This window comes from Lichenostomus cassidix, unplaced genomic scaffold (genome assembly GCF_008360975.1).
Source record: "Lichenostomus cassidix isolate B80296 unplaced genomic scaffold, HeHo_3.0 HiC_scaffold_34, whole genome shotgun sequence".
Lineage (NCBI taxonomy): Eukaryota > Metazoa > Chordata > Aves > Passeriformes > Meliphagidae > Lichenostomus > Lichenostomus cassidix.
In genome coordinates this window covers 1,018,118-1,044,675 of record NW_028147431.1, presented here as the reverse complement: position 1 = coordinate 1,044,675, position 26,558 = coordinate 1,018,118, and the positions used below count along the sequence as shown (strand labels likewise).

The 26,558-nt window shown below is 44.9% G+C and overlaps 1 protein-coding gene across 1 annotated transcript; it reads left to right on the top strand.

Annotated features, from left to right (window-relative positions):
* The first annotated feature begins 10,632 nt into the window (after positions 1 to 10,632).
* On the top strand, positions 10,633 to 23,306 carry LOC146423093 (zinc finger HIT domain-containing protein 1-like). The gene is made up of 5 exons (XM_085045127.1): positions 10,633 to 10,730; positions 16,449 to 16,619; positions 18,811 to 18,890; positions 20,969 to 21,138; positions 23,203 to 23,306. Exons 1-5 carry the CDS (start codon positions 10,709 to 10,711, stop codon positions 23,222 to 23,224), a joined length of 465 nt encoding a protein of 154 aa, XP_084901253.1. The 5' UTR covers positions 10,633 to 10,708; the 3' UTR covers positions 23,225 to 23,306.
* The last annotated feature ends 3,252 nt before the right edge of the window (positions 23,307 to 26,558 follow it).

Sequence of the window (26,558 nt, the reverse complement as noted above, 5' to 3'; positions counted from 1 at the left end):
CAAATTCCCCCCAAAAACCCCAAAATTCCCCAAAAAAACCCCAAAATTCCCCAATTTCTCCAAAAACCACCAATTTTCCCCCAATTTCTACAAAAAAATACTGATTTTCACCCAATTTCTCCCAAAAAAACCCAAATTTCCTCCAATTTCTCCCCAATTTTCTCCCAATTTTTTCCCCAAACTCCCCAATTTTTCCCAAATTTCCCCAAATTCCCCCAAAATCCCCAAATTTCCCCAAATTCCCACCTGCACGCTGTAGTTGAAGCTCTGGGCTGAGCTGAGGAACCTTCGGTAGCCATCAGTGGCTTCTGTGGCCACAGTGAGAACCAGCAGGGCAGCTGGGGAGGGAAAAATGGGGAGAGAAATGGGGAAATTGGGAAAATTAGAGAGAAAATTGGGGAAAATGGGGAAAGAAATGTGGAGAAAAATGGGGAAATTGGGAAAATTCATCAAAAAATGGGGAGAGAAATGGGGAGAGAAATGGGGAAATTGGGAAAATCAGTGAAAAATATTTTAAAAATGGGGGAAAAAAATGGGGAAATTGGGAAAAAATGGGGGAAAAATGGGGAAATTCATTAAAAAACGGGGAGAGAAATGGGGAAATTGGGAAAATCCGTGAAAAATATTAAAAAATGGGGAGAGAAATGGGGAAATTGGGAAAATTGGAGAGAAAAATGGGGAGAGAAATGGGGAAATTGGGAAAATTGGAGAGAAAATTGGGGAGAGAAATGGGGAAATTGGGAAAATTAGTGAGAAAATATTAAAAAATGGGGAGAGAAATAGGGAAATTGGGAAAATCTGTGAAAAATATAAAAAAATACAAAAAAATGGGGAGAGAAATGGGGAAATTGGGAAAATACAAAAAAATGGGGAGAGAAATGGGGAAATTGGGAAAATCCATGAAAAATATTTTTAAAATGAGGGAAAAAATGGGGAAATTGGGAAAATCCATGAGAGGAAACAGTGAAAAAATGGGGAAATTGGGAAAATTGGGGAGAAAAATGGGGAAATTGGGAAAATCCATGAAAAAATATTAAAAAATGGGGAGAGAAATGGAGAAATTGGGAAAATTGGAGAGAGAAATGGGAGAAATGGGGGAAATTGGGGAGAAAAATGGGGAAATTGGGAAAAAATGGGGAGAAAATTGGAGAGAAAAATGGGGAGAGAAATGGGAAAATTGGGAAAATTGGGGAAAAAATAGAGAAAAAATGGGGGAAAAAATGGGGAAATTGGGAAAAAAATGGGGAGAAAATTGGGGAGAAATGGGGGAAAAAATGGGGAAATTTGGAAAATCCACGAAAAAATATTTAAAAATGGGGGAAAAAATGGGGAAAATGGGAAAATTGGAGAGAAAATGGGGGAAAAAATGGGGAAATTGGGAAAATCCATGAAAAAATGGGGAGAGAAATGGGGAAATTGGGAAAATTAGAGACAAAATTGGGGAGAGAAATGGGGAAATTCATTAAAAAATGGGGATAGAAATGGGGAAATTGGGAAAATCCATAAAAAATATTTAAAAAATGGGGAAATTGGGAAAATCCATGAAAAAATATTAAAAAATGGGGGAAAAATGGGGAAATTGGGAAAATTGGAGAGAAAAATGGGGAAAATGGGGAGAGAAATGGGGGGAAAAATGGGAAAATTGGGAAAAAATGGGGAGAAAAATGGGAAAACTGGAGAGAAAATGGGGAAAATCAGGGGAAAAAATTGAGAAATTGGGAAAAAATGGGGAGAAAATGGGGAAATTGGGAAAATTGGAGAGAAAATTGGGGAAATTGTGGATAAAACGTAGAGAAATGGGGGAAAATGGGGAAAAAATGGGAAAATTAGAGAGAAAATGGGGGAAAAATGGGGAAATTGGGAAAATCCATGAAAAAATACAAAAAAATGGGGGAAAAAATGGGGAAATTGGGAAAATCCATGAAAAATATTTTAAAAATGGGAGAAAAAATGGGGAAATTAGGAAAATTGGAGAGAAAAATGAGGGAGAGAAATGGGGAAATTGGGAACATCCATGAAAAATATTAAAAAATGGGGGAAAAATGGGGAAATTGGGAAAATTGGAGAGAAAAATGGGGAAAAATCAGGGGAAAATTGGGGGAAATTGGGGAGAGAAAATGGGAGAAAATGGGGGAAAAAACAGGGAAATTGGGAAAATCCATTAAAAATATAAAAGGAGAGAAATGGGGAAAATGGGAAAATTGGGGAGAGAAATGGGGGAAAAACAGGGAAATTGGGAAAATTGGTGAAAAAAATAGTGAAAAAATGGGAAAATCTGAGAGGAAATGGGGGAAAAATGGGGAAATTGGGAAAATCCATGGGGAATGGGGAGAGAAATGGGGAAATTGGGAAAATTGGGGAGAAAAATAGCTAAAAAATGGGAAAATCCATGAGGAAATGGGGGGAAAAATGGGGAAATTGGGAAAATTAGAGAGGAAATGGGGAGAAAATGGGGAAAACTCAGGGAAAATTGGGAAAATCCATGAGGAAATGGGCAGAAAAATGGGGAAATTGGGAAAATTGGTGAAAAAGTGGTGAAAAAATGGGGAGAAATGGGGAGAAAAACCAGGGAAAATGGGGAAATTCGAGAGAAAATGGGGAAATTGGGAAAATCCGAGAGGAAATGGGGAGAAAAATGGGGAAATTAGGAAAATTGGGGAGAGAAATGGGGAAAATGGGGAAATTGGGAAAACCCATGGGAAATCAGGGGAAATTGGGAGAAAATGGGGAGAAAATAGGGGAAATTAGGAAAATTCATAAGGAAATTGGGAAAATCCGAGAGGAAATGGGGAAATTGGGAAAATTGGGGAGAGAAATGGGGAAATTGGGAAAATCCATAAAAAATATTAAAAAATGGGGGGAAAATGGGGAAATTGGGAAAAAATGGGGAGAAAATGAGGGAAAAAATGGGGAAATTGGGAAAATCCATGAAAAAATATGAAAAAATACAAAAAAATGGGGGAAAAAAGGGGAAATTGGGAAAATTGGAGAGAAAAATGGGGAAAACTCAGGGGAAAATTGGGGGAAATTGGGGAGACAAAATGGGGGAAAAAACAGGGAAATTGGGAAAATCCATTAAAAAATATAAAAAAAGGGGGAGAGAAATGGGGAAAATGGGAAAATTGGGGAGAGAAATGGGGGAAAAACAGGGAAATTGGGAAAATTGGTGAAAAAAATAGTGAAAAAATGGGAAAATCTGAGAGGAAATGGGGGAAAAATGGGGAAATTGGGAAAATTAGAGAGAAAATGGGGAAAAATGGGGGAAAAAATGGGGAAACTGGGAAAATCCAGGAAAAAATACAAAAAAAATGGGGGAAAAAAATCCATGGGAAATTGGGAAAATTGGAGAGAAAAATGGGGAGAGAAATGAGGAAATTCATTAAAAAATGGGGAGAAAAATGGGGAAATTGGGAAAATCCATGAAAAAATGGGGAGAGAAATGGGGAAATTGGGAAAATTCATGAAAAATATTAAAAAATGGGGGGAAAATGGGGAAATTGGGAAAATTGGAGAGAAAAACGGGGAGAGAAATGAGGAAATTGGGAAAATCCATGAAAAATACGAAAAAATACAAAAAAATGGGGGAAAAAATGGGGAAATTGGGAAAATTGGAGGGAAAAATGGGGGAAAAATCAGGGGAAAATTGTGGAAAATTGGGGAGAGAAATGGGGAGAAAAATGGGGAAATTGGGAAAATTCATAAGGAAATTGGGAAAATCCGAGAGGAAATGGGGAAATTGGGAAAATTGGGGAGAAATGGGGAAAAAATAGGGGGAAAAATGGGGAAATTGGGGAGAGAAATGGGGAAATTGGGAAAATCCATGAGAAATCAGGGGGAAAATGAGGGGAAAAATGGGGAAATTGGGAAAAAAATGGGGAGAAAAATGGGGAGAAATGGGGAAATTGGGAATAAATGAAAAATATTTAAAATGGGAAGAAAATGGGAAAAATGGGAAAAATGAGAAAAAATGGGGAAAAAAGGGAAATTGGGAAAATCCATGAAAAGAAAATACAAAACAATGGGGGGAAAAAGGGGAAATTGGGAAAATCCATGAGAAATCAGGGGAAATTGGGGGGAAAAATGGGGAAATTGGGAAAAAATGGGGAGAAAATGGGGGAAAAAACAGGGAAATTGGGAAAATCCGTGAAAAAATACAAAAAAATGGGGAGAGAAATAGGGAAATTGGGGAAATTGGGGAGAGAAATGGGAGAAAAACAGGGAAATTGGGAAAATTGGTGAAAAAAATAGTGAAAAAATGGGAAAATCTGAGAGGAAATGGGGGAAAAATGGGGAAATTGGGAAAATCCATGGGGAATGGGGAGAGAAACCAGGAAATTGGGAAAACTGGGGAGAAAAATAGCTAAAAAATGGGAAAATCCATGAGGAAATGGGGAGAGAAATGGGGAAATTGGGAAAATTAGAGAGGAAATGGGGAGAAAATGGGGAAATTGGGAAAATTGGTGAAAAAATGGTGAAAAAATGGGGAGAAATGGGGAGAAAAACCAGGGAAAATGGGGAAATTCGAGAGAAAATGGGAAAATTGGGAAAATTGGAGAGAAAAATGGGGAAAATGGGGAGAGAAATGGGGGGAAAATGGGAAAATTGGGAAAAAATGGGGAGAAAAATGGGAAAATTGGGAAAAAATGGGGAGAAAAATGGGAAAATTGGGGAAAAAATGGGGAAAATCAGGGGAAAAAATTGAGAAATTGGGAAAAAATGGGGAGAAAATGGGGAAATTGGGAAAATTGGAGAGAAAATTGGGGAAATTGGGGAAATTGTGGAGAAAACGTAGAGAAATGGGGGAAAAAAGGGGAAAAAAGGGGAAAATCGGAGTGGGTTTGGGGGGAAAATGGGGAAATTGGGAAAAAACTGGAGGGATTTTGGGGAGAAAACGGGAAAAAAAAGGGAAAAACGGAGAGGTTTGGGGAAAAAATGGGAAAAAACGGGAAAAAATGGAAGAGATTTGGGAGAAAATGAGGGAAATTGGGAAAAAATTAGGAGGAATTGGGGAAAAAAGGGGAAAATCGGAGTGGATTTGGGGAGAAAAACGGGAAAATTGGGAAAATCCGGATGGGATTTGGGGGGAAAAATGGGGAAATTGGGAAAATCTGGTGAAAAAATGTTGAAAAAATGGGGAGAAATGGGGAGAAAAACCAGGGAAAATGGGGAAATTCGAGAGGAAATGGGGAGAAATGGGGAAATTGGGAAAATTAGAGAGGAATTTGGGAAAATCCGAGAGGAAATGGGGAAAAAATGGGGAAAAAATGGGGAAAAAATGGGGAAAATGGGGAAAAAATGGGGAAAAAATGGGGAAAAAATGGGGAAATTGGGAAAATCCATGAGGAAATGGGGAGAAAAGGGGGAAATTGGGAAAATCCATGGGGAATTGGGAGAAATCAGGGGAAATTGGGAAATCCGGATGGGATTTGGGGTAAAAATTAGGGAAATTGGGAAAAAATGGAAGAGATTTGGGGAAAAAATGAGGGAAATTGGGAAAAAAATGAAAGGATTTGGGGGAAAATGGGAAAAATCGGAGTGGATTTGGGGAGGAAAACGGGGAAATTGGGAAAATCTGAGGAGTAATTGGGGAAAAAATGGGAAAAAAGGGGGAAATTGGGAAAATCCGGATGGGATTTGGGGCGAAAAATGGGGAAATTGGGAAAACTGGGGAAAAAATGGGAAAAAATGGAAAAAAATGGGGAAATGGGGAAAATCGATGAGAAATCAGGGGAAATTGGGGGAAAAAAATGGGGAAATTGGGAAAAAAATGGGGAGAAAATGGGGAAAAAATGGGAAAATTGGGAAAAAATGGGAAAAAATGGGGAAATTGGGAAAAAATGGGAAAAAATGGGGAGAAATGGGGAGAAATGAGGGGAAATTGGGAAAATCCATGAGGAAATGGGGAAAAAATGGGAAAATTGGGGAGAGAAATGGGGGAAAAAATGGGGAAAAAATGGGGAAATTGAGAAAATTAGAGAGAAAATGGGGAAATTGGGAAAATCTGAGAGGAAATTGGAAGAAATTAGGGGAAATTAGGGAGAGAAATGGGGAGAAAATGGAGAAATTGGGAAAATCCATGAGGAAATGGGGAGAAATTGGGGAAAAAATGGGGGGAAATGAGGGGAAAATGGGGAGAAATCAGGGGAAAATGGGAAAATCTGAGAGGAAATGGGGAGAAATTGGGGAAAAATTGGGGAGAAAAATGGGGAAATTGGGAAAATTGGTGAAAAAATAGTGAAAAAATGGGAAAATCTGAGAGGAAATGGGGGAAAATGGGGAAATTGGGAAAATTAGAGAGAAAATGGGGAAAATGGAGAGAAAATGGGGAAAAATCAGGGGAAAATTGGGGGAAATTGGGGAGAGAAATGGGGAGAAAATGGGGGAAAAAACAGGGAAATTGGGAAAATCTATGAAAAATATAAAAAATGGGGGAAAAAATGGGGAAATTGGGAAAATCCATGAAAAAATATTAAAAAATGGGGGAAAAATGGGGAAATTGGGAAAAAATGGGGAGAAAAATGAGGGAAAAATGGGGAAATTGGGAAAATCCATGAGAAGAAACAGTGAAAAAATGGGGAAATTGGGAAAATTGGAGAGAAAAATGGGGAAATTGGGAAAAATTGGGGAGAAAATGGGGATAAATGGGGAGAAATGGGGAAATTGGGAAAATCCATGAGGAAATGGGGAGAAATTGGGGAAAATTGGGAAAAATTGGGGAGAAAAATGGGGAAATTGAGGAGAAAAATGGGGAAATTGGGAAAATTGGTGAAAAAAATAGTGAAAAAATGGGAAAATCTGAGAGGAAATGGGGGAAAAATGGGGAAATTGGGAAAATCCATGGGAAATGGGGAAAATGGGGAAATTGGAAAAATTAGAGAGAAAATTGTGAGAAAACGGGGGAAAAATGGGGAAATTGGGGAAATTGGGAAAATCCATGAGGAAATGGGGAGAAATGGGGGAAAAATGGGAAAATTGGGAAAATTGGGGAGAAAATTGTGAAAAAATGGGGAAATTGGGGAAATTGGGAAAAAATGGGGAGAAAAACCGGGAAATTGGGAAAATTGGGGGAAAAAACGGGGAAATTCAGAAAATTGTGGGGAAATGGGGAAATTGGGAAATTAGAGAGAAAAATGGGCAAATTGGGAAAATTGGGGAGAAAAATGGGGAAATTGAGGGAAAAACGGGGAAATGGGGAGGAAAATGGGGAAAAATGGGGAGAAAAATGGAGGAAAATGGGGAAATTGGGGAGAGAAATGGGGAGAGAAACCGGGAAATTGAGAAAATCTGAGAGAGAATTGGGAAAGAAATGGGAAATTGGGAAAATCCATGGGGAAATCAGGGGAAATTGGGGAAAAAAACAGGGAAATTGGGAAAATTGGGCGGAAAATGGGGAAAATCCATGGGATTCAGGGGAAATCAGGGGAAATTGGGGGAAAATTGGGGGGAAATTGGGAAAAAGTGGGGAGAAAATGTGGAGAAAAATGGGGAAATTGGGAAAATTGGACAGAAAATGGGGAGAAATCAGGGGAAATTGGGAAAATTGGGGAGAGAAATGGGGAAATTGGGAAAATTGTGGAGAAAATGTGGAGAAATGGGGGAAAAATGGGGAAATTGGGGGGAAAATGCAGAAATTGGGAAAATTAGAGAGAAAATGGGGAGAAATGGGGAAAAAATGGGAAAATTGGGAAAATTGGAGAGGAAATGGGGAAAAATGGGGGAAAAATGGGGAAATTGGGAAAATTGGGGAGAAAAATAGTGAAAAATTGGGAAAATCTGAGAGGAAATGGGGGAAAAATGGGGAAATTGGGAAAATCCATGGGAAATGGGGGAAAAATGGGGAAATTGGGGGAAAATTGGGGAGAAATCAGGGGAAATTGGGAAAAAATGGGGAAATTGGGAAAATCCATGAGGAAATGGGGAGAAAAGGGGGAAATTAGGAAAATTGGGGAGAGAAATGGGGAGAAAATGGGGAAATTGGGAAAATCCATGGGGAATTGGGAGAAATCAGGGGAAATTGGGAAAATTGGGGAGAAAAATGGTGGGAAAATGGGGAGAAATCAAGGGAAAATGAGAAAAAAATGGGGAAAAATCAGGAGAAAATGGGAAAAAATGAGAGAAAAATTGGGAAAATGGGGGAAAATAGGAAAAATGGGGAGAAATCAGGGGAAATTGGGAAAAAATAAGAGGAAGTGGTTAAAAATGGAGAGGGAAATGGGAAAAAATGGGAAAAAAAATGGGAAAATCCATGAGGAAAATGGGGAAAAAAGGAAAAAATAGAAAAACATAAGAGAGAAAAAGTAGAAAAATATGAGAAAAAAAGTGGGGAAAAGGGAAAAAATTGGGGAAATGGGAAAAAATGGAAGGAAATGGGGGAAAAGGGAAAAAAAGTGGAAAAGTGGAGAAAATGGGAATAAGTAAGAGAAAATAGGAAAAAATGGGGGGAAAGGGAAAAAATAGGGAAAAATAGGAAAAAATGGGGAAAAAATAGGAAAAAATGGGAAAAAAAGGAAAAAATGGGGAAAAAAGGAAAAAACAGAAGAAATAGGAAAAAAGGGGAAAAAATGGAGGAAATAGGAAAAAAGAAAATAGGAAAAATGGGGAAAAATAGAAAAAAATGAGGGAAAAAATAGGAAAAAATTGGAGGAAAATGGGAAAAAATGGGGAAAAAAAGAAAAAAAATGGGAAAAAGTGAAAAAACAGAAAAAATAGGAAAAAAGGGAAAATAGGAAAAAATGGAGGAAATAGGAAAAAGTAGGAGAAAATAGGAAAAATGGGGAAAAAAATAGGAAAAATGGGGAAAAAAGGGAAAAAAATGGGAAAAAATAGAAGAAATGGAAAAAATGGAAAAAAGTAAATAAATGGAGGAAATAGGAAAAAATAGGAAAAAATGGGGGAAAAATAGGAAAAAATGGGGAAAAATGGGAAAAAATAGGAAAAAAATGAGGGAAAAATAGAAAAAAATGGGGGAAAATAGGAAAAATTGGGGAAAAATAGAAAAAAAAAGGAGAAAAAAGGAAAAATGGGAAAAAATAGGAAAAAATGGGGAAAAAATAGAAGAAATAGAAAAAAATGAAAAAAGTAAATAAATGGAGGAAATAGGAAAAAAATAGGAAAAAATGGGGAAAAACAGGAAGAAAATGGGAAAAAAGAGAAAAAAATGGGAAAAAAAAGAGAAAAAATGGGGAAAAAGTGAAAAAGCAGAAGAAATAGGAAAAAAGGGAAAAAAGGAAAAAATGGAGGAAATCGGAGAAAAATAAAATAGGAAAAAATGGGGGAAAGAAGAAAAAATGGGGAAAAAATAGGAAAAAATGGGGAAAAATGGGGAAAAATAGGGGAAAATATGGGAAAAATGGAAAAATATGGAAAAATTGGGGAAAAATAGGAAAAAATGGAGAAAAATAGGAAAAAGGGAAATTGCAAAAAAAATGGGGAAAAATAGGAAAAAAATGGGGAAAAAATAGGAAAAAATGGGGAAAAAATAGGAAAAAGGGAAATTGCAAAAAAAATGGGGAAAAATAGGAAAAAAATGGGGAAAAAATAGGAAAAAATGGGGAAAAAAGGAAAAAACAGAAGAAATAGGAAAAAAGGGGGAAAAGGGGAAAAAATGGAGGAAATAGGAAAAAGTGAGAGAAAATAGGAAAAAATGGGGAAAAAATAGGAAAAAAGTGAAAAAATGGGAAAAATAGAAAAAATGGAAAAAATGGAAAAAAGTAAATAAATGGAGGAAATAGGAAAAAAATAGGAAAAAATGGGGGAAAAATAGAAAAAAATGGGGAAAAAATAGGAAAAAACTGGGGGAAAACAGGAAGAAAATGGGAAAAAATAGAAAAAAATGGGAAAAAAGGAAAAAATAGAGGAAATCGGAAAAAAATAAAATAGGAAAAAAATGGGGGAAAGAAGAAAAAATGGGGAAAAAATAGGAAAAGAATGGGAATAAATAGAAAAAAATGGGAAAATAGGAAAAAATGGGGAAAAATAGGAAAAAAAGGGGAAATTGCAAAAAAAAAAAAAGAGAAAAAAATGGAAAAAAATGGGGAAAAACTAGGAAAAAATGGGGAAAAAATAGGAAAAAAAAAGGGGAAATTGGAAAAAAAAAAGAGGAAAATGGGGGAAAAAGAGGAAACGATAGAAAACTGAGGAGAAATCGAGGGAAATAAGAGAATAAATTCAACTTACGGTTCTCCGGCTGCCTCCGGCTGCTCCCGGCGGAGCTTTTGGGGCAAACTGGGGGAATTTCGGGAGGAATTTCGGGGCACTTTGGGGACATTTCGGGGCAGGTTTGGGGACCCCCCGAGGGAGGGTTTTGGGGCTGATTTTGGGGTTTTTTGGGGTGATTTTGGGGCTGATTTCGGCACTTTTCGGGGCTGAGCAGCAGCAGCAGCACCCAAAGCGCGCGCGCCGCCATGGCGGGACGGGGGCGTGGCTTAGCCAGGGGGCGTGGCCTCCCGCCGAGCCTCAGCCAATCCCCGCCCGCCGCTCCGCCCCCTCGGCCAATCAGGAGCGAGGGGCGGGGCTTGGGCGGAGCTGCCACGTTGCCAGGAGGAGGAGGGGGCGTGGCTTGGGGAGGGGAAGCGCCACACTCAAGATGGCGGCACCGGAAATGACTGCCCTGGCTGACGCACTCAAGATGGCGGCGCCCAGTGAGGGCGGGAAAAGAGGCGGGGAGGGAACCGGAAGTGGAGCGCGGCCAACCGGAAGTCGCCTCACGATGGGAGAGAAGAAAACCTCAGGTGAGGAGAGAGAGGATTTGGGGCTTTTTTGGGGGTTTTTGGGGGGATTTTGGGGCTTTTTTGGGGTGTCGTGAGGCACTTTTGGGGTTCCCGGGGTGGGTTTTGGGCTCCTGAGGGGTCTCGGTGTGCCGGGAAGGGGCTGAGGTGCCTCAGGGCTCCGGGTTTGGCGGTTCTGGGGTCGGTTTTGGGGGGATTTGGGTCATTTTGGGGTTCCCAGGGGGTCTCGATGTCGCTTTTGGGGTCCTGAGGGAGATCCTGCTGTCGCTTTGGGGGTCCCGAGGTCGATTTTGGGGTCCCAGAGTCAGTTCTGGGGTCCTGAGGGAGATCCTGATGTCGATTTTTGGGGTCCCGGGGTCGATTTTGGAGGTCCTGGTTTTGATTTTGGGGGTCCCGCTGTTGGTTTGAGGTGTCCTGAGCCATTTTTGGGGCTCCCGGGGTCGTTTTTGGGGCTCCTCCTCTCGATTTTGGGGGTGCTGAGGGCTCCAGTGTCCCATTTTGGGGGTCCCGGGGTCGATTTTTGGGGTCCCAGAGTCAGTTTTGGGGTCCTGAGGGAGATCCTGATGTCGATTTTGGGGTCCCGGGGTCGATTTTAGAGGTCCTGATGTCGATTTTTGGGGTCCCGGGCTCATTTTTGGAGCTCCTGGGGCCGAATTTGGGGTCTCAGGGCCGATTTTGGGGTCCCAGGGTCATTTTTGGGGATCCTGGTTTGGGTTTTGGGGGTCCTGATGTAGGTTTAAGGGGTTTTGATGTCGATTTTTGGGGTCTCCATGTCACTTTTGGGGTCCTGAGGGAGATCCTGCTGTCACTTTGGGGCTCCCGAGGTCATTTTAGGGGCTCCTGGAGTCAGTTTTGGGGTCCCAGGGGGTCCCAGTTCCTGTTTTGGGGTCCGGGTGTCGAATTTGGGGTCCCGGTGTCAATTTTTGGGCTCCTGGGGTCAATTTTTGGGGTCCCGGTGTCAATTTTTGGGGTCCTGGGGTCAATTTTTGGGGTCCCGATGTTGGTTTTGGTGTCCGTTGGGAGATCCCGATGTCAGTTTGGGGGTCCCAATGTAGATTTTTGGGGTCCCTGAGGGTTCCCAGTGTCGTTTTTGGGGTCCCCATGTCAGTTTTGGGGTCCTGAGGGAGGTCCTGATGTCACTTTGGGGGTACCGAGGTCATTTTTGGGGGTCCTGGCGTCGATTTTGGGGATCCCCATGTCGGTTTTTGGGGTCCCGGGCTCATTTTTGGAGCTCCTGGGGCTGAATTTGGGGTCTCAGGGCCGATTTTGGGGTCCCAGGGGGTCCCGGGGACGATTTTGGGGTTCCCGGGGACAATTTTGGGGTCCTGGTTTCAGTTTTGGGGTCCCAGAGGGTCCCAATGTCGGTTTTGGGGTCCCAGAGGGTCTCAGTTCCTGTTTTTGGGGTCCCAGTGTCGATTTTGGGGTCCGTTGGGAGATCCTGCTGTCAATTTGGGGGTCCCGGGGTCGATTTTTGGGGTCCCAGAATGTCCTGGTGTCAATTTTGGGGATCCCCTGGGGCCGGACTTGGGGTCTCAGGGTCGATTTTTGGGGTCTCAGGTCGATTTTGGGGTCCCAGGGGGTCCCGAGGCCGTTTTGGGGACTCCTGGTGTCGATTTTTAGGGTCCCGGGGTCGAATTTGGGGTCCCAATGTCGGTTTTTTGGGGTCCCAGAGAGTCCCGGTGTTGGTTTTGGGGTCCTGAGGGAGATCCCGATGTCGCTTTTGGGGTCCCAGGGTCGTTTTTGGGGTCTCAGAGTGCCCTGGTGTCGGTTTTGGGGATCCCCATGTCGATTTTGGGGGGCCTGAGGGGTCCTGGGTCCCATTTTGGGGGTTCTGGGGTCGATTTTTGGGGTCCTTTGGGAGATCCTGCTGTTCCTTTGGGGGTCCCGAGGTCGATTTTGGGGATCCTGATGTCGATTTTGGGGGTCCTGGAGTCGATTTTGGGGTGTCTTAGGGGGTCTCAGGGTCTATTTTGGGGTCCCAATCCCCAATTTTGGGGTCCCAGGGTGGATTTTGGGGTCCCAATCCCCAATTTTGGGGTCCCAGGGTGGATTTTGGGGTCCCAATCCCCAATTTTGGGGTCTCAGGGTGGGTTTTGGGGTCCCTGTGTCCATTTTTGGGGTCCCAGGGTGGGTTTTGGGGTCCCTGTGTCCATTTTTGGGGTCCCAGGGTGGATTTTGGGGTCCCTAGGGTCAATTTTTGGGGTTTTGGGGTCTATTTTGGGGTCCCAGTCCCCAATTTTGGGGTCCCGGGGTGGATTTTGGGGTCTCAGGGTCGATTTTGGGGTCCCAATCCCCAATTTTGGGGTCTCGGGGTGGATTTTGGGGTCCCACTGCCCATTTTTGGGGTCTCAGGGTGGATTTTGGGGTCCCTAGGGTCAATTTTTGGGGTCTCAGGGTGGATTTTGGGGTCCCTAGGGTCAATTTTTGGGGTCTCAGGGTGGATTTTGGGGTCCCAATCCCCAATTTTGTGGTTTTGGGGTCTATTTTGGGGTCCCAGTCCCCAATTTTGGGGTCTCAGGGTGGATTTTGGGGTCTCAGGGTGGGTTTTGGGGTCTCAAACCCCAATTTTGGGGTCCCGGGGTGGATTTTGGGGTCCCAGTGCCCAATTTTGGAGTTTTGGGGTCTATTTTGGGGTCCCAGTCCCCAATTTTGTGGTCCAGGGCTGGATTTTGGGGTCTCAGGGTGGGTTTTGGGGTCCCAATCCCCAATTTTGGGGTCTCCCGGTGGATTTTGGGGTCCCACTGCCCATTTTTGGGGTCCCAGGGTGGATTTTGGGGTCCCAGTCCCCAATTTTGGGGTCCCAATCCTCAATTTTGGGGTCTCAGGGTGGATTTTGGGGTCCCTAGGGTCAATTTTTGGGGTCTCAGGGTGGATTTTGGGGTCTCAATCCCCAATTTTGGGGTCCCGGGGTGGATTTTGGGGTCCCAGTGCCCAATTTTGGGGTTTTGGGGTCTATTTTGGGGTCCCAGTCCCCAATTTTGGGGTCCCGGGGTGGATTTTGGGGTCTCGGGGTGGATTTTGGGGTCCCAAACCCCAATTTTGGGGTCTTGGGGTGGATTTTGGGGTCCCAGTGCCCATTTTTGGGGTCTCAGGGTGGATTTTGTGGTCCCTAGGGTCAATTTTTGGGGTTTTGGGGTCCAATTTTGGGGTCCCGGGGTGGATTTTGGGGTCCCAATCCCCAATTTTGGAGTTTTGGGGTCTATTTTGGGGTCCCAATCCCCAATTTTGTGGTCTCAGGGTGGATTTTGGGGTCCCAGGGTGGGTTTTGGGGTCCCAATCCCCAATTTTGGGGTCTCGGGGTGGATTTTGGGGTCCCACTGGCCAATTTTGGGGTCCCGGGATCGATTTTGGGGTCCCGGGGTGGATTTTGGGGTCCCAAACCCCAATTTTGGGGTCCCAGGGGATCTCGATGAAGATCCCACTTTTAAAAATTCCCGATTTTTTTGGAAAATCCCTAATTTTTCAGGAATTTTGGGGTTTTTTTCTGGGATTTTGGGGTTTTTTTCTGGGATTTTGGGTTTTTTTTCTGGGATTTTGGGGTTTTTTTGGGGGGATTTTGAGGATTTTTTTGGGGGATTTTGGGTGAATTTTGGGGTTCCCGGTGGGATTTGGGGTGTCCCGGTTTGGGGGAGAATCCCGAAATTTTGGGGGATTTTTTTGTAGTTTTGGGAATTTTCCATTCCTGTCAGAGTCCCAATTTTGAGATTTTTGGGGGATTTTTTGGGATTTTGTGGGATTTTTGTAGGATTTTTGAGGGATTTTTGAGGGATTTTTGAGGGATTTTTGAGGGGTTTTTGTAGGATTATTGTTAGATTTTGTAGGATTTTGTGGGATTTTTTTGGATTTTTGTAGGATTTTTGTGGGATTTTTGTAGGATATTTTGGGATTTTTTGGGATTATTGTGGGATTTTTGTGGGATTTTTTTGGATTTTTGTAGGATTTTTGTGGGATTTTTGTAGGATATTTTGGGATTTTTTGGGATTATTGTGGGATTTTGTATTTTTTGATTTTTGTAGATTTTGTGACTTTTGTAGGATATTTTGGGATTTTTTGGGATTATTGTGGGATTTTTGTAGGATTTTTTGGGATTTTTTCTGATTATTGTGGGACTATTGTGGGATTTTTGGGGATTTTTGTAGGATTTTTGTGGGATTTCTGTATGATTTCTGTGGGATTTTTGTAGGATTTTTGTGGGATTTTTGTAGGATTTTGTGGGATTTTTTGGATTTTTGTAGGATTTTTGTGGGATTTTTGTAGGATTTCTGTGGGATTTCTGTGGGATTTTTCTGGGATTTTTGTAGGATTTTTGTGGGATTTTGGGGATTATGGGGATTTCTGGGAACTCCTGGTTTTTGGGGGATTTTGTGGGAATTTGGGGAGCCTCCCGGGGGTCTCACCATCCCCTCCCCAGCCCGGATCCCCCAGGAAACCCCCAGAAAGGTCCCGATTTTTGGGATTTTTGTAGGATTTTTGTAGGATTTTCGGGTTTTTTATAGGATTTTTATAGGATTTTCGGGTTTTTTGGGGTTTGCCGATCCCGGGCTATTCCCCAATTTTTCGGGGAGCCTCCCGGGGGTCTCACCATCCCCTCCCCACTCTCTGGGAGGCTCTGAATGACCCCAGATGGCTCCAGTAGGGCTGCGATTTTTGGGATTTTTGTAGGATTTTTATAGGATTTCTGTAGGATTTTCGGGTTTTTTGGGGTTTGCCGATCCCGAGCTGTTCCCCAATTTTTTGGGGAGCCTCCCGGGGGTCTCACCATCCCCTCCCCAGCCCGGATCCCCCAGGAAACCCCCAGAAAGGTCCCGATTTTTGGGATTTTTTGGGGATTTCTGTAGGATTTTTATAGGATTTCGGGGATTTTTGGGGTTTGCCGATCCCAGGCTGTTCCCAATTTTTTTGTGGGAATTTGGGGAGCTTCCCGGGGGTCTCACCATCCCCTCCCCAGTCTCTGGGAGGCTCTGAATGACCCCAAATGGCTCCAGTAGGGCTGCGATTTTTGGGATTTTTGGGATTTTTGTAGGATTTTTGTGATTTTTATAAGATTTTTGTAGGATTTTCAGGGATTTTTGGGGTTTGCCGATCCCGGGGGGTTCCCAGTTTTTTTGTGGGAATTCGGGGATGTTCCCGGGGGTCTCACCATCCCCTCCCCAGCGCGGATCCCCGAGGGAGCTCCCCGGAGAGTCCCGATTTTTGGGATTTTTGTAGGATTTTTGTGGGATTTTCGCGATTTTTTTGCGATTTTTATAGGATTTCTGTAGGATTTTCGGGGTTTTTCGGGGTTTGCCGATCCCGGGCTGTTCCCCAATTTTTTGGGGATGTTCCCGGGGGTCTCACCATCCCCTCCCCAGCCCGGATCCCTGAGGGAGCTCCCCGGAGGGTCCCGATTTTTGGGATTTTTTGGGGATTTTTATAGGATTTTCACGATTTTTGTAGGATTTCTGTAGGATTTTCGGGATTTTCGGGGTTTGCCGATCCCGGGGGGTTCCCAATTTTTTTGGGGGAATTTGGGGATCCTCCCGGGGGTCTCACCATCCCCTCCCCAGCCCGGATCCCCCAGGAAACCCCCAGAAAGGTCCCGATTTTTGGGATTTTTTGGGGATTTTTGTAGGATTTCTGTAGGATTTTCAGGTTTTTTGGGGTTTGCCGATCCCGGGCTGTTCCCAGTTTTTTTGTGGGAATTCGGGGATCCTCCCGGGGGTCTCACCATCCCCTCCCCAGCGCGGATCCCCGAGGGAGCTCCCCGCAGGGTGCTGGACGGAGCCACCCGGCAGCGGCGGCTGCACAGACAGCTCGAGGCTCTGGAGAATGACAACTTCGGCGACGATCCGCAGGCGGGGCTGCCGCGGCCCGGGAAGAGACTGCCGCACTTCAGTGACACGGCTGAGACTGGTGAGGGGAAATTTGGGGATTTTTCGGGAAATTTGGGGTTTTTGGGGTTTTTTGGGGTGATTTGGGGGTGATTTGGAGTGATTTTGGGGTGATTTGGGGGGATTTTGGGGGAATTTTGGGGTGATTTGGGGGTTTCAGGCTGGGCTGCCGCGGCCCGGGAAGAGATTGCCGCATTTTAGTGACACGGCTGAGAGTGGGAAATGGGATTTTGGGGAATTTTGGGGTTTTTGGGGGTCCTGGGGAATCATAAATGGGTGATTTAGGGGGAATTTTGGGGGAATTTTGGGGTGATTTGGGGGTTTCAGGCTGGGCTGCCCCGGCTGGGGAAGAGATTGCCGCACTTCAGTGACACGGCTGAGACCGGTAAATGGGATTTTTGGGGATTTTTGGAGAAATTTGGGGAAATTTTGGGTGTTTTGGGGATTGTGGGTGTCGGAGATTTGGGGGATTTTGGGATCCTGGGAAGAGACTGCCGCATTTTAGTGACATGGCTGAGACCGGTGAGGGGGAATTTGGGGGTTTTTTGGGGATTTTTGGGGGGATTTGGGGTGATTTAGGGGTAATTTGGGGGAGATTTGGGGTTCTTGGGAAGAGACTGCCGCATTTCAGTGCCACTGCTGAGAGTGGTGAGTGGGATTTTGGGGAAATTTGGGGTTTTTTGGGGATTTTGGGTGGAGTTTGGGGATGATTTGGGGTGATTTTGGGGAGATTTTGGGGTGATTTGGGGGTTTCAGGCTGGGCTGCTGTGGCCCGGGAAGAGATTGCTGCACTTCAGTGCCACTGCTGAGAGTGGGAAATGGGATTTTGGGGATTTTTGGAGAATTTTGGGATTTTTTGGGGGGATCTGGGGGAGATTTGGAGGTGATTTGGGGAAGTTTAGGGGCAATTTTGGGTGATTTTGGGGTGATTTGGGGTTCCTGGGAAGAGACTGCTGCATTTTAGTGACATTGCTGAGAGTGGTGAGTGGGATTTTGGGGGATTTTGGGGAATTTTGGGGAATTTTGGGGGTTTTGGGGATGATTTGGAGTGATTTTGGGGTGATTTTGGGGTGTTTTGGGGTTCCTGGGAAGAGACTGCTGCATTTTAGTGACACTGCTGAGAGTGGTGAGTGGGATTTTTGGGGAATTTTGGGAAATTTTGGGAGTTTTGGGTGGAGTTTGGGGATAATTTGGAGTGATTTGGGGTGATTTGGGGAGATTTGGGGTTCCTGGGAAGAGACTGCTGCACTTCAGTGACACTTCTGAGAGTGGTGAGGGGAAATTTGGGGAAATTTTGGGGGTTTTGGGGAAATTTGGGGGGTTTTGGGGACTTACAGGGCCCTGGGGAATCAAAAATGGGGTATTTTGGGGTGATTTTGGGGGATTTTGGGGAGATTTGGGGTTCCTGGGAAGAGATTGCTGCACTTCAGTGCCACTGCTGAGAGTGGGAAATGGGATTTTGGGGTTTTTGGGGAAAATTTGGGGATTTTGGGGACTTACAGGGTCCTGGGGGATCAAAAATGGGGGATTTTGGGGGGATTTTTGGGAGATTTGGGGATCCTGGGAAGAGACTGCTGCACTTCAGTGCCACTGCTGAGAGTGGAAAATGGGGTTTGGGGGAAATTTTGAGGGAATTTGGGGTGATTTTGGGGTCCTGAGGGGGTTGAGAGAAGATTTCGGGGTGATTTGGTGGGTTTTGGGGTTACTTCGGGGGCTCCAGAGCAGTTTTGGGGTGACTGTGGGCATTTTGGGGCAGTTTTAGGGTGACTTTGGGGGTTTTGGGGTAACTTTGGGGTGATTTTGTGAGTTTTGGGGTAATTTTGGGGTGATTTTATGGGTTTTGGGGTGACTTTAGGGTGATTTTAGGGTGATTTTGGGGTGATTTGGTGGGTTTTGGGGTCGTTTTGGGGTGACTGGGGTGATTTTGTGGGTTTTGGGGTGACTTTAGGGTGATTTTGGGATGATTTTAGGGTGATTTTGGGGTGATTTTGGGGTGATTTTGGGACTTTTGGGGTGATTTCGGGGCAGTTTTGGGGTGACTTTGGGGTAATTTTGTGGGTTTTGGGGTGATTTTGGGGCCGTTTTGGGTAATTTTGGGCTGATTTTGGGGTGATTTTGTGGGTTTTGGGGTCGTTTTGGGGTAATTTTGGGGTGATTTTGTGGGTTTTGGGGTCATTTTGGGGTAATTTTGGGATGATTTTGGGGTTTTTCAGGGAAGAAGAAGAAGAAAACTCGAGGAGATCATTTCAAACTTCGCTTCAGGAAAAACTTCCAGGCGCTGCTGGAGGAGCAGGTGGGGAATTTGGGGGGAAAATTGGGAATTTTGGGGAAAATTTGGGAATTTTGGGGAAAACTTGGGAGGAAATTTGGGATTTTGGGGGAAAATTTGGGATTTTGGGGGGAAAATTTGGGAGGAAATTTAGTATTTCAAGAGGAAATTTGGGAGGAAATTTGGGATTTCAAGGGGAAATTTGGGATTTGGGGAAAATTTAGGAGGAAATTTGGGATTTGGGGGAAAAATTGGGAGGAAATTTGGGATTTGGGGGGAAAATTTGGGAGGAAATTTGGGATTTAGGGAGGAAAATTAAGAGGAAAATTTGGGATTTGGGAGGAAATTCGAGGGGAAAATTTGGGATTTGAGGGGAAAAACTGGGGGAAAATTGGGCGAAAATTTGGGATTTCAAGGGGAAATTTGGGATTTGGGAGGAAATTCGAGGGGAAAATTTGGGATTTGGGGGAAAAATTGGGAGGAAATTTGGGATTTCAAGGGGAAATTTGGGATTTCAGGGGGGAAAATTGGGAAGAAATTTGGGATTTGGAGGAAATTGGGGGAAAATTTGGGAGAGAAATTGGAATTTGGGATTTCAGGGGGGAAATTGGGGAGAATTTTAGATCTCAAACCGAATTTTGGGGTTGGATTTGGAGCTGAATTTTGGATTTTGGGGTGAATTTGGAGTTGGATTTGGGGTTGGATTTAGGGTCTGAATTACGAATTTGGGGTTGAATTTTGGGCTGAATTTCCCATTTTAAGTTGCATTTTGGGGTTGGATTTAGGGTCTGAATTTTGGATTTGGAGTTGAATTTTGGGCGAAATTTCCCATTTTAAGCCAAATTTTGGCTCAAATTCTGAGCTGGATTTGGGGTTGGATTGCTGATTTTGGGTTGAATTTTGGGCTGAATTTTGGATTTTGGGGTGAATTTGGGGTTGGATTTTGGGTTGGATTTAGAATCTAAATTCTGAATTTTGAGCTGAATTTTGACCTAAATTTCCCATTTTAAGCCGAATTTTGACCCAGATTTGGCTCCAAATTCCGGATTTTTTTCCGGATTTTTTTCCGGATTTTTCCCGGATTTCTCCCAAACCCCAAAATTCCCAATTTCCCAGAACCTGAACGCCTCCAAATGCCCCAATTACACCTTGGCTGAGCTGCTGGATTTTGGGTGAATTTGGGGTTGAGTTTTGGGCTGAATTTCACATTTTAAACCAAATTTTGGGTTGAATTCTGAGCTGGATTTGGGGTTGGATTCCTGATTTTGGGTTGAGTTTTGGGCTGAATTTTGGATTTTGGGGTGGATTTGGGGCTGAATTTTGGCCAAATTTCCCATTTTAAGCTGGATTTTGGGTTTGGATTTAGGGTCTGAATTAGAGATTTGGGGTTGGATTTTTTTAATGGATTTAAGGTCTGAATTATGGATTTGGGGCTGAATTTGGGGTTGGATTTTGGGCTGAATTTCACATTTTAAGCCACATTTTCACTCAAATTCTGAGCTGCATTTGGGGTTTGGATTTAGGGTCTGAATGGTGAATTTGGGGTTGGATTTTTGGCTGAGTTTGGGTTTGGATTTAGGGTCTAAATTTTGAATTTTGAGCTGAATTGTGACCTAAATTTCCCATTTTAAGCCAAATTTTGACCCAGATTTGGCTCCAAATTCCGGATTTTTTTCTGGATTTCTCCCAAATCCCAAAATTCCCAATTTCCCAGAACCTCAATGCCTCCAAAGGCCCCAATTACACCTTGGCTGGAGCTGCTGGATTTTGGGACGAATTTGGGGCCAAATTTCCCATTTTAAGTTGGATTTTGGGTTTGGATTTAGGGTCTGAATTATGGATTTGGACTGAATTTGGGGTTGAATTTTGGTCTGGATTTCCCATTTTAAGTTGCATTTTGGGTTTGGATTTAGGGTCTGAATTTTGAATTTGGAGCTGAATTTTGACCTAAATTTCCCATTTTAAGCCAAATTTTGGCCTCAATTCAGCACCAAATTCCAGATTTTTTTCTGGATTTTTACCGGATTTTTTCTGGATTTTTCTGGATTTTTTCCGGATTTCTCCTGGATTTCTCCCAAACCCCAAAATTCCCAATTTCCCAGAACCTGAACGCCTCTGAAGGTCCCAACTACGTCTCTGCCGGCGCTGCTCCCTCCCGGCTGCCCCAGCGGCATTTCTGCGCCGTCTGCGGCTTCCCGTCAGGTTACACCTGTGTCACCTGTGGGGCCAGGTACTGCTGCACCCGCTGCCTCAGCACCCACCAGGACACCAGGTAGGAGAAAATTCCAGAAAAAATGGGAAAAATCCCAAAAAAATGGGGAAAAACGGCGAAAAAATGAGAAAAAACGGGGAAGAAATGGGGAAAAAATCACAAAAAATGGGGAAAAATGTGTGGCAATGACACACCTGTGTCACCTGTGGGTCAGGTACTGCTGCACCCGCTGCCTCAGCACCCACCAGGACACCAGGTAGGGGAAAATCCCAGAAAAATGGGGAAATTGAAAAAAATTGGGGAAAAACGGTGAAAAAATGGAGAAAAACGGTGAAAAAATGGGGAAAAAATCACAAAAAATGGTGGGAAAATGGGTGACAATGACATATCTGTGTCACCTGTGGGTCAGGTACTGCTGCACTGCTGCCTCAGCACCCACCAGGACACCAGGTAGGGAGAATTGGGGGAAAAACAGAGGAAAATGGGAAAATTGAAAAAAAAAAAATGGGGAAAAACGGTGAAAAAACGGCGAAAAAATCACAAAAAATGGGGAAAAACGGTGAAAAAATGGGGAAAAAATCACAAAAAACGGTGGAAAAATGGGTGACAATGACACACCTGTGTCACCTGGGGGTCAGGTACTGCTGCACCCGCTGCCTCAGCACCCACCAGGACACCAGGTAGGAGAAAATTCCAGAAAAATGGGAAAAATCCCGAAAAAATGGGGAAAAACGGTGAAAAAAGGTGAAAAAATGAGAAAAAACGGGGAAAAACTGTGAAAAAGCGGCGAAAAAATCACAAAAAATGGGGAAAAACGGTGAAAAAACGACAAAAAACAGTGAAGAAATGGCAAAAAATCACAAAAAATGGGGAAAAATGTGTGACAATGACACACCTGTGTCACCTGTGGGTCAGGTACTGCTGCACTGCTGCCTCAGCACCCACCAGGACACCAGGTAGGGGAAAAAAACAGAAAAATGGGAAAATTTAAAAAAAAAATGGGGAAAAACGGTGAAAAAACGGTGAAAAAAATGAGAAAAAACGGGGAAGAAATGGGGAAAAAATCACAAAAAATGGGGAAAAAACGGTGACAATGACACACCTGTGTCACCTGGGGGTCAGGTACTGCTGCACTGCTGCCTCAGCACCCAGCAGGACACCAGGTAGGGGAAAATTCCAGAAAAAAAGGGAAAAATCCCGAAAAAATGGGGAAAAACGGTGAAAAAACGGCGAAAAAATCACAAAAAATGGGTAAAAAATCACAAAAAATGGGGAAAAATGGGTGACAATGACACACCTGTGTCACCTGTGGGTCAGGTACTGCTGCACTGCTGCCTGGGCACCCAGCAGGACACCAGGTAGGGGAAAATCCCAGAAAAATGGGGAAATTGAAAAAAAATGGGGAAAAATGGGGGGAAAATGGCAAAAAAATGGGGAAAAACGGTGAAAAAATCACAAAAAACACTGAAAAATGGTGAAGAAATGGGGAAAACAAATGAAAAAATTGCAGAAAAACTGCAAAAAATGAAGAAATGAGAAAAAAGGTGGGGGAAAAAATCGGGAAGGAGTGGTAGAAAAACAGTGAAAAAATGGCAAAAAACGGGAAAAATGGTGGAAAAATGGGAAAAAACAGTGGAAAAAATGGGGGGGAAATGAGGGGGAAATGGTGAAAAAAGCAGTGAGAAAAGGGAGAAAAAACGGTGAAAAAGTGGTGAAAAAATGGGAGAGAAAGGTGGAGAAAAAGGGAAAAAAATGGGAGAAAAAGGGAGAAAAAAATGGGGAAAGACTGATAAAAAGTGGGGAAAATGTGGGGGAAAACAGTGAAAAAATCACAAAAAGTAGTGAAAAAATCACGAAAAATGGGGAAAATGTGAAATTATGGGGAAAAAGTGGTGAAAGAATTGTGAAGAAATGGGGGAAAAAATGGGAAAAAGTAGTGAAAAAAGGGGGAAAAATGGGGAAAAAATGGAAAAAATTGTGGAAAAAATAGGAAAACTGAAAAAAATGTGGAAAAGTCCCAGGAATGGGCACTGAGAGAGGGGGGAGGGGCAGCCTTGGACCCCCAGGTTTTGGGGGGAGGGGAGGAGTCACCCCAGTGCCCCCTGACCTTCCCCTCCCCCCCAGGTGCCTGAAGTGGACGGTGTGACTCCTCCCCCCAAAATGGCCGCCGCGACCGCGCCCTGCGGTGATCCCGACCCCAAGATGGCCGCCGCGGCCACACCCCCCAAGATGGCTGTCGTGACTCTCTTTCAAAATGGCCGCTGTGGCCCCACCCCCAAGATGGCCGCCGTGACCACGCCCCCAATATGGCTGCCATGACCTGTCCCCAATATGGCCACCATAGTGCCAAGATGGCTGCCAAGGCTCCACCCCAAGATGGCGGCCGCGGCCCCAATATGGCCATGACCACACCCTCAAGATGGCCACCATGACCCCAAGATGGCTGCCATAGCTCCACCCCAACATGGCCACCATGGCCACACCCCCAAGATGACCACCCTGAGGCCACTCCCAACATGGCTGCCATAGCCACGCCCAAATATGGCTGCCATGACATCACCTCAACATGGCTGCCATAGCTCCACCCACAAGATGGCGCACATGACTCCACCCCCAAGATGGCTGCCATGACCATGGCTCCAAAATGGCCACCCTGAGCAGGTTCCCAATATGGCCTCCATGGCCAAATCCCCAATATGGCTGCTATAGCCACGCCCCAATATGGCCACCATGACATCACCCCAATATGGTTGACATAGCCACACCCCCAAGATGGCTGCCATGGCCTTGTGACCAACATGGCCGCCATGGCCACGCCCCAAAATGGCCGCCATGGCCACACCCAAACATGGCTGCCAAGGCCATGACTGCAATATGGGAGCCATGGCTCCACCCCCAAGATGGCCGCCCTGAGGCCACTCCCAACATGGCTGCCATAGCGCCACTCTCAATATGGCTGCCATGGCCCCGCCCCCAAGATGGCCGCCATGACCCCGCCCACCCCCAAGATGGCCGCCAAGCCGTTTTTCCCAAACTCAGCGTTTTTCCACCCGAAATCTCCGGAAGTGATTTTATTGGTGGAGCTACGGGGTGGGGGAGGGGCGGGGAGGGGGCGGAGCTTCGGGAATGAGGGAAAAAACGGGAAAATTGGGAAAAAACAGGAAAAATGGGAAATTCAACCGCGCTGGCCCTTTAAGAGAGGAGCTGCGCCGCCATTGGCTGGCGCTGGGGGACAAGATGGCCGCCCTGCGCTCTGATTGGACCGTTGTGAGAGTCGAGATCCCATTGGCTGGCGGAGCCACGCCCATTCAGAGCCAAGCCACGCCCCCCGGTGGCCAAGCCACGCCCCTTTGGTCCCGAACACACCCATTGGTCCAAGCCCCGCCCCTCTGGATCAAGCCCCGCCCCCTCCTAGCCAAGCCCCGCCCCCAATGTCCATTTGAATGTCCAGACTCCGCCTCCTATGACGTCACCAGGGCGGGGTCTCTCGTCGGCCAATCAGCGCTGGCTCCGCCCCTCGGGGGCTGGGCTGGGCGGGGCCGCCTTGAGCTGTGGGATAATGAGATGCAAATTAGGTGGGGAGGGGCTAATGGGGTGGGCGTGGCTTATCAGATTTATGGGTGTGGCTTACCACCCTATGTGGGTGTGGTTTATCGCTGTTGTAGGCGTGGCTTAGCACCGTTTATAGGAATAAATATAATTTAAAAATCCCATTTATGGATGTGGTTAATTACCATTGATGGGCGTGGTTAATTACCATTTGTGGGCGTGGTTTTATCACCATTTACGGGTGTGGTTTAGCCCATTGTGGGCGTGGGTTATCCCTTTGTGGGCGTGGCTTATCCCTCTGTGGGCGTGGTTAATGCCATTTATGGCAATAAATCCCATTTCTGGGCGTGGCTTATCACGATTTTAGGGGTGTGGGTTCTCCCATTGTGGGCGTGGCTTAACTCCATTTATGGGCGTGGCTTATCTCCATTGATGGGCGTGGCTTAACTACATTTATGGCAATCCATCCCATTTCTGGGCGTGGTTTAATGCCATTTCTGGGCGTGGTTTATCACCATTTAGGAGTGTAGTTTATCCCTTTTATAGGCGTGGTTTATCGCATTTATGGGCGTGGTTTAACTCCATTGATGGGCGTGGCTAATGCCATTTGTGGCAATAAATCATTTCTGGGCGTGGCTTATCACCATTTAGGCCGTGGTTCATCCCACTGTGGGCGTGGTTTAACGCCATTTATGGGCGTGGTTTATCCATTTGTGGGCGTGGTTAATGTAATTTATGGCAATAAATCCCATTTGTGGGCGTGGCTTAACTCAATTTATGGGCGTGGCTTAACTCCATTGATGGGCGTGGTTTAACGCCATTGATGGGCGTGGTTCAACGACATTTATGGGCGTGGTTTAACGACATTTATGGGCGGGGCTTAACGCCATTTATGGGCGTGGTTAATGTCATTAATGGTGATCAATCCCATTTATATGTGTGGTTTAATGCATTTATGGGCGTGGCTTATCACCATTTATGGGCGTGGGTTAACTCCGATTCTAGGCGTGGTTTATCACTTTGTGGGCGTGGCTTAATTTCATTTATGGGCGTGGTTTAACGCCATTTATGGGCGTGGTTAATGCCATTTATGGCAATAAATCCCATTTATGGGTGTGGCTTATCCCATTAATGGCCGTGCTTTGTCCCTTTGTGGGCGTGGCTTAACGCCAGTTATGGGCGTGGCTTATCACCATTTATGGGCGTGGCTTAACGCCATTTATGGGCGTGGTTTAACGCCAGTTATGGGCGCGGCTTAACGCGATTTCTAGGCGTGGTTTATCACTTTGTGGGCGTGGTTTAACGCCATTTGTGGGCGTGTTTTTTTATTCATGGGCGTGGCTTAACACCATTTCTGGGCGTGGTTTCATGCCATTTATTGGCATGGTTTTTCCCATTTGTGGGCGTGGCTTAACTCCATTTATGGACGTGGTTAATGCCATTTATGGGCGTGGCTTAACTCCATTTGCGGGCGTGGTTTAACTCCATTTATGGCAATAAATCCCATTTATGGGCGTGGCTTATCCCATTAATGGCCGTGCTTTGTCCCTTTGTGGGCGTGGCTTAACGCCAGTTATGGGCGTGGCTTATCACCATTTATGGGCGTGGCTTAACTCCATTTATGGGCGCGGCTTAACTCAATTTCTAGGCGTGGTTTATCACTTTGTGGGCGTGGTTTAACGCCATTTGTGGGCGTGGTTTTTTAATTCATGGGCGTGGCTTAACACCATTTCTGGGCGTGGTTTAATGCCATTTATTGGCATGGGTTTTCCCATTTGTGGGCGTGGCTTAATGCCATTTATGGGCGTGGTTAATGTAATTTATGGCAATAAAATCCCATTTCTGGGCGTGGCTTATCAATCTTTTAGGGGTGTGGTTTTTCCCACTGTGGGCGTGGTTTCCCAGCCCGGTGGGCGTGGCCTCACCTGGTG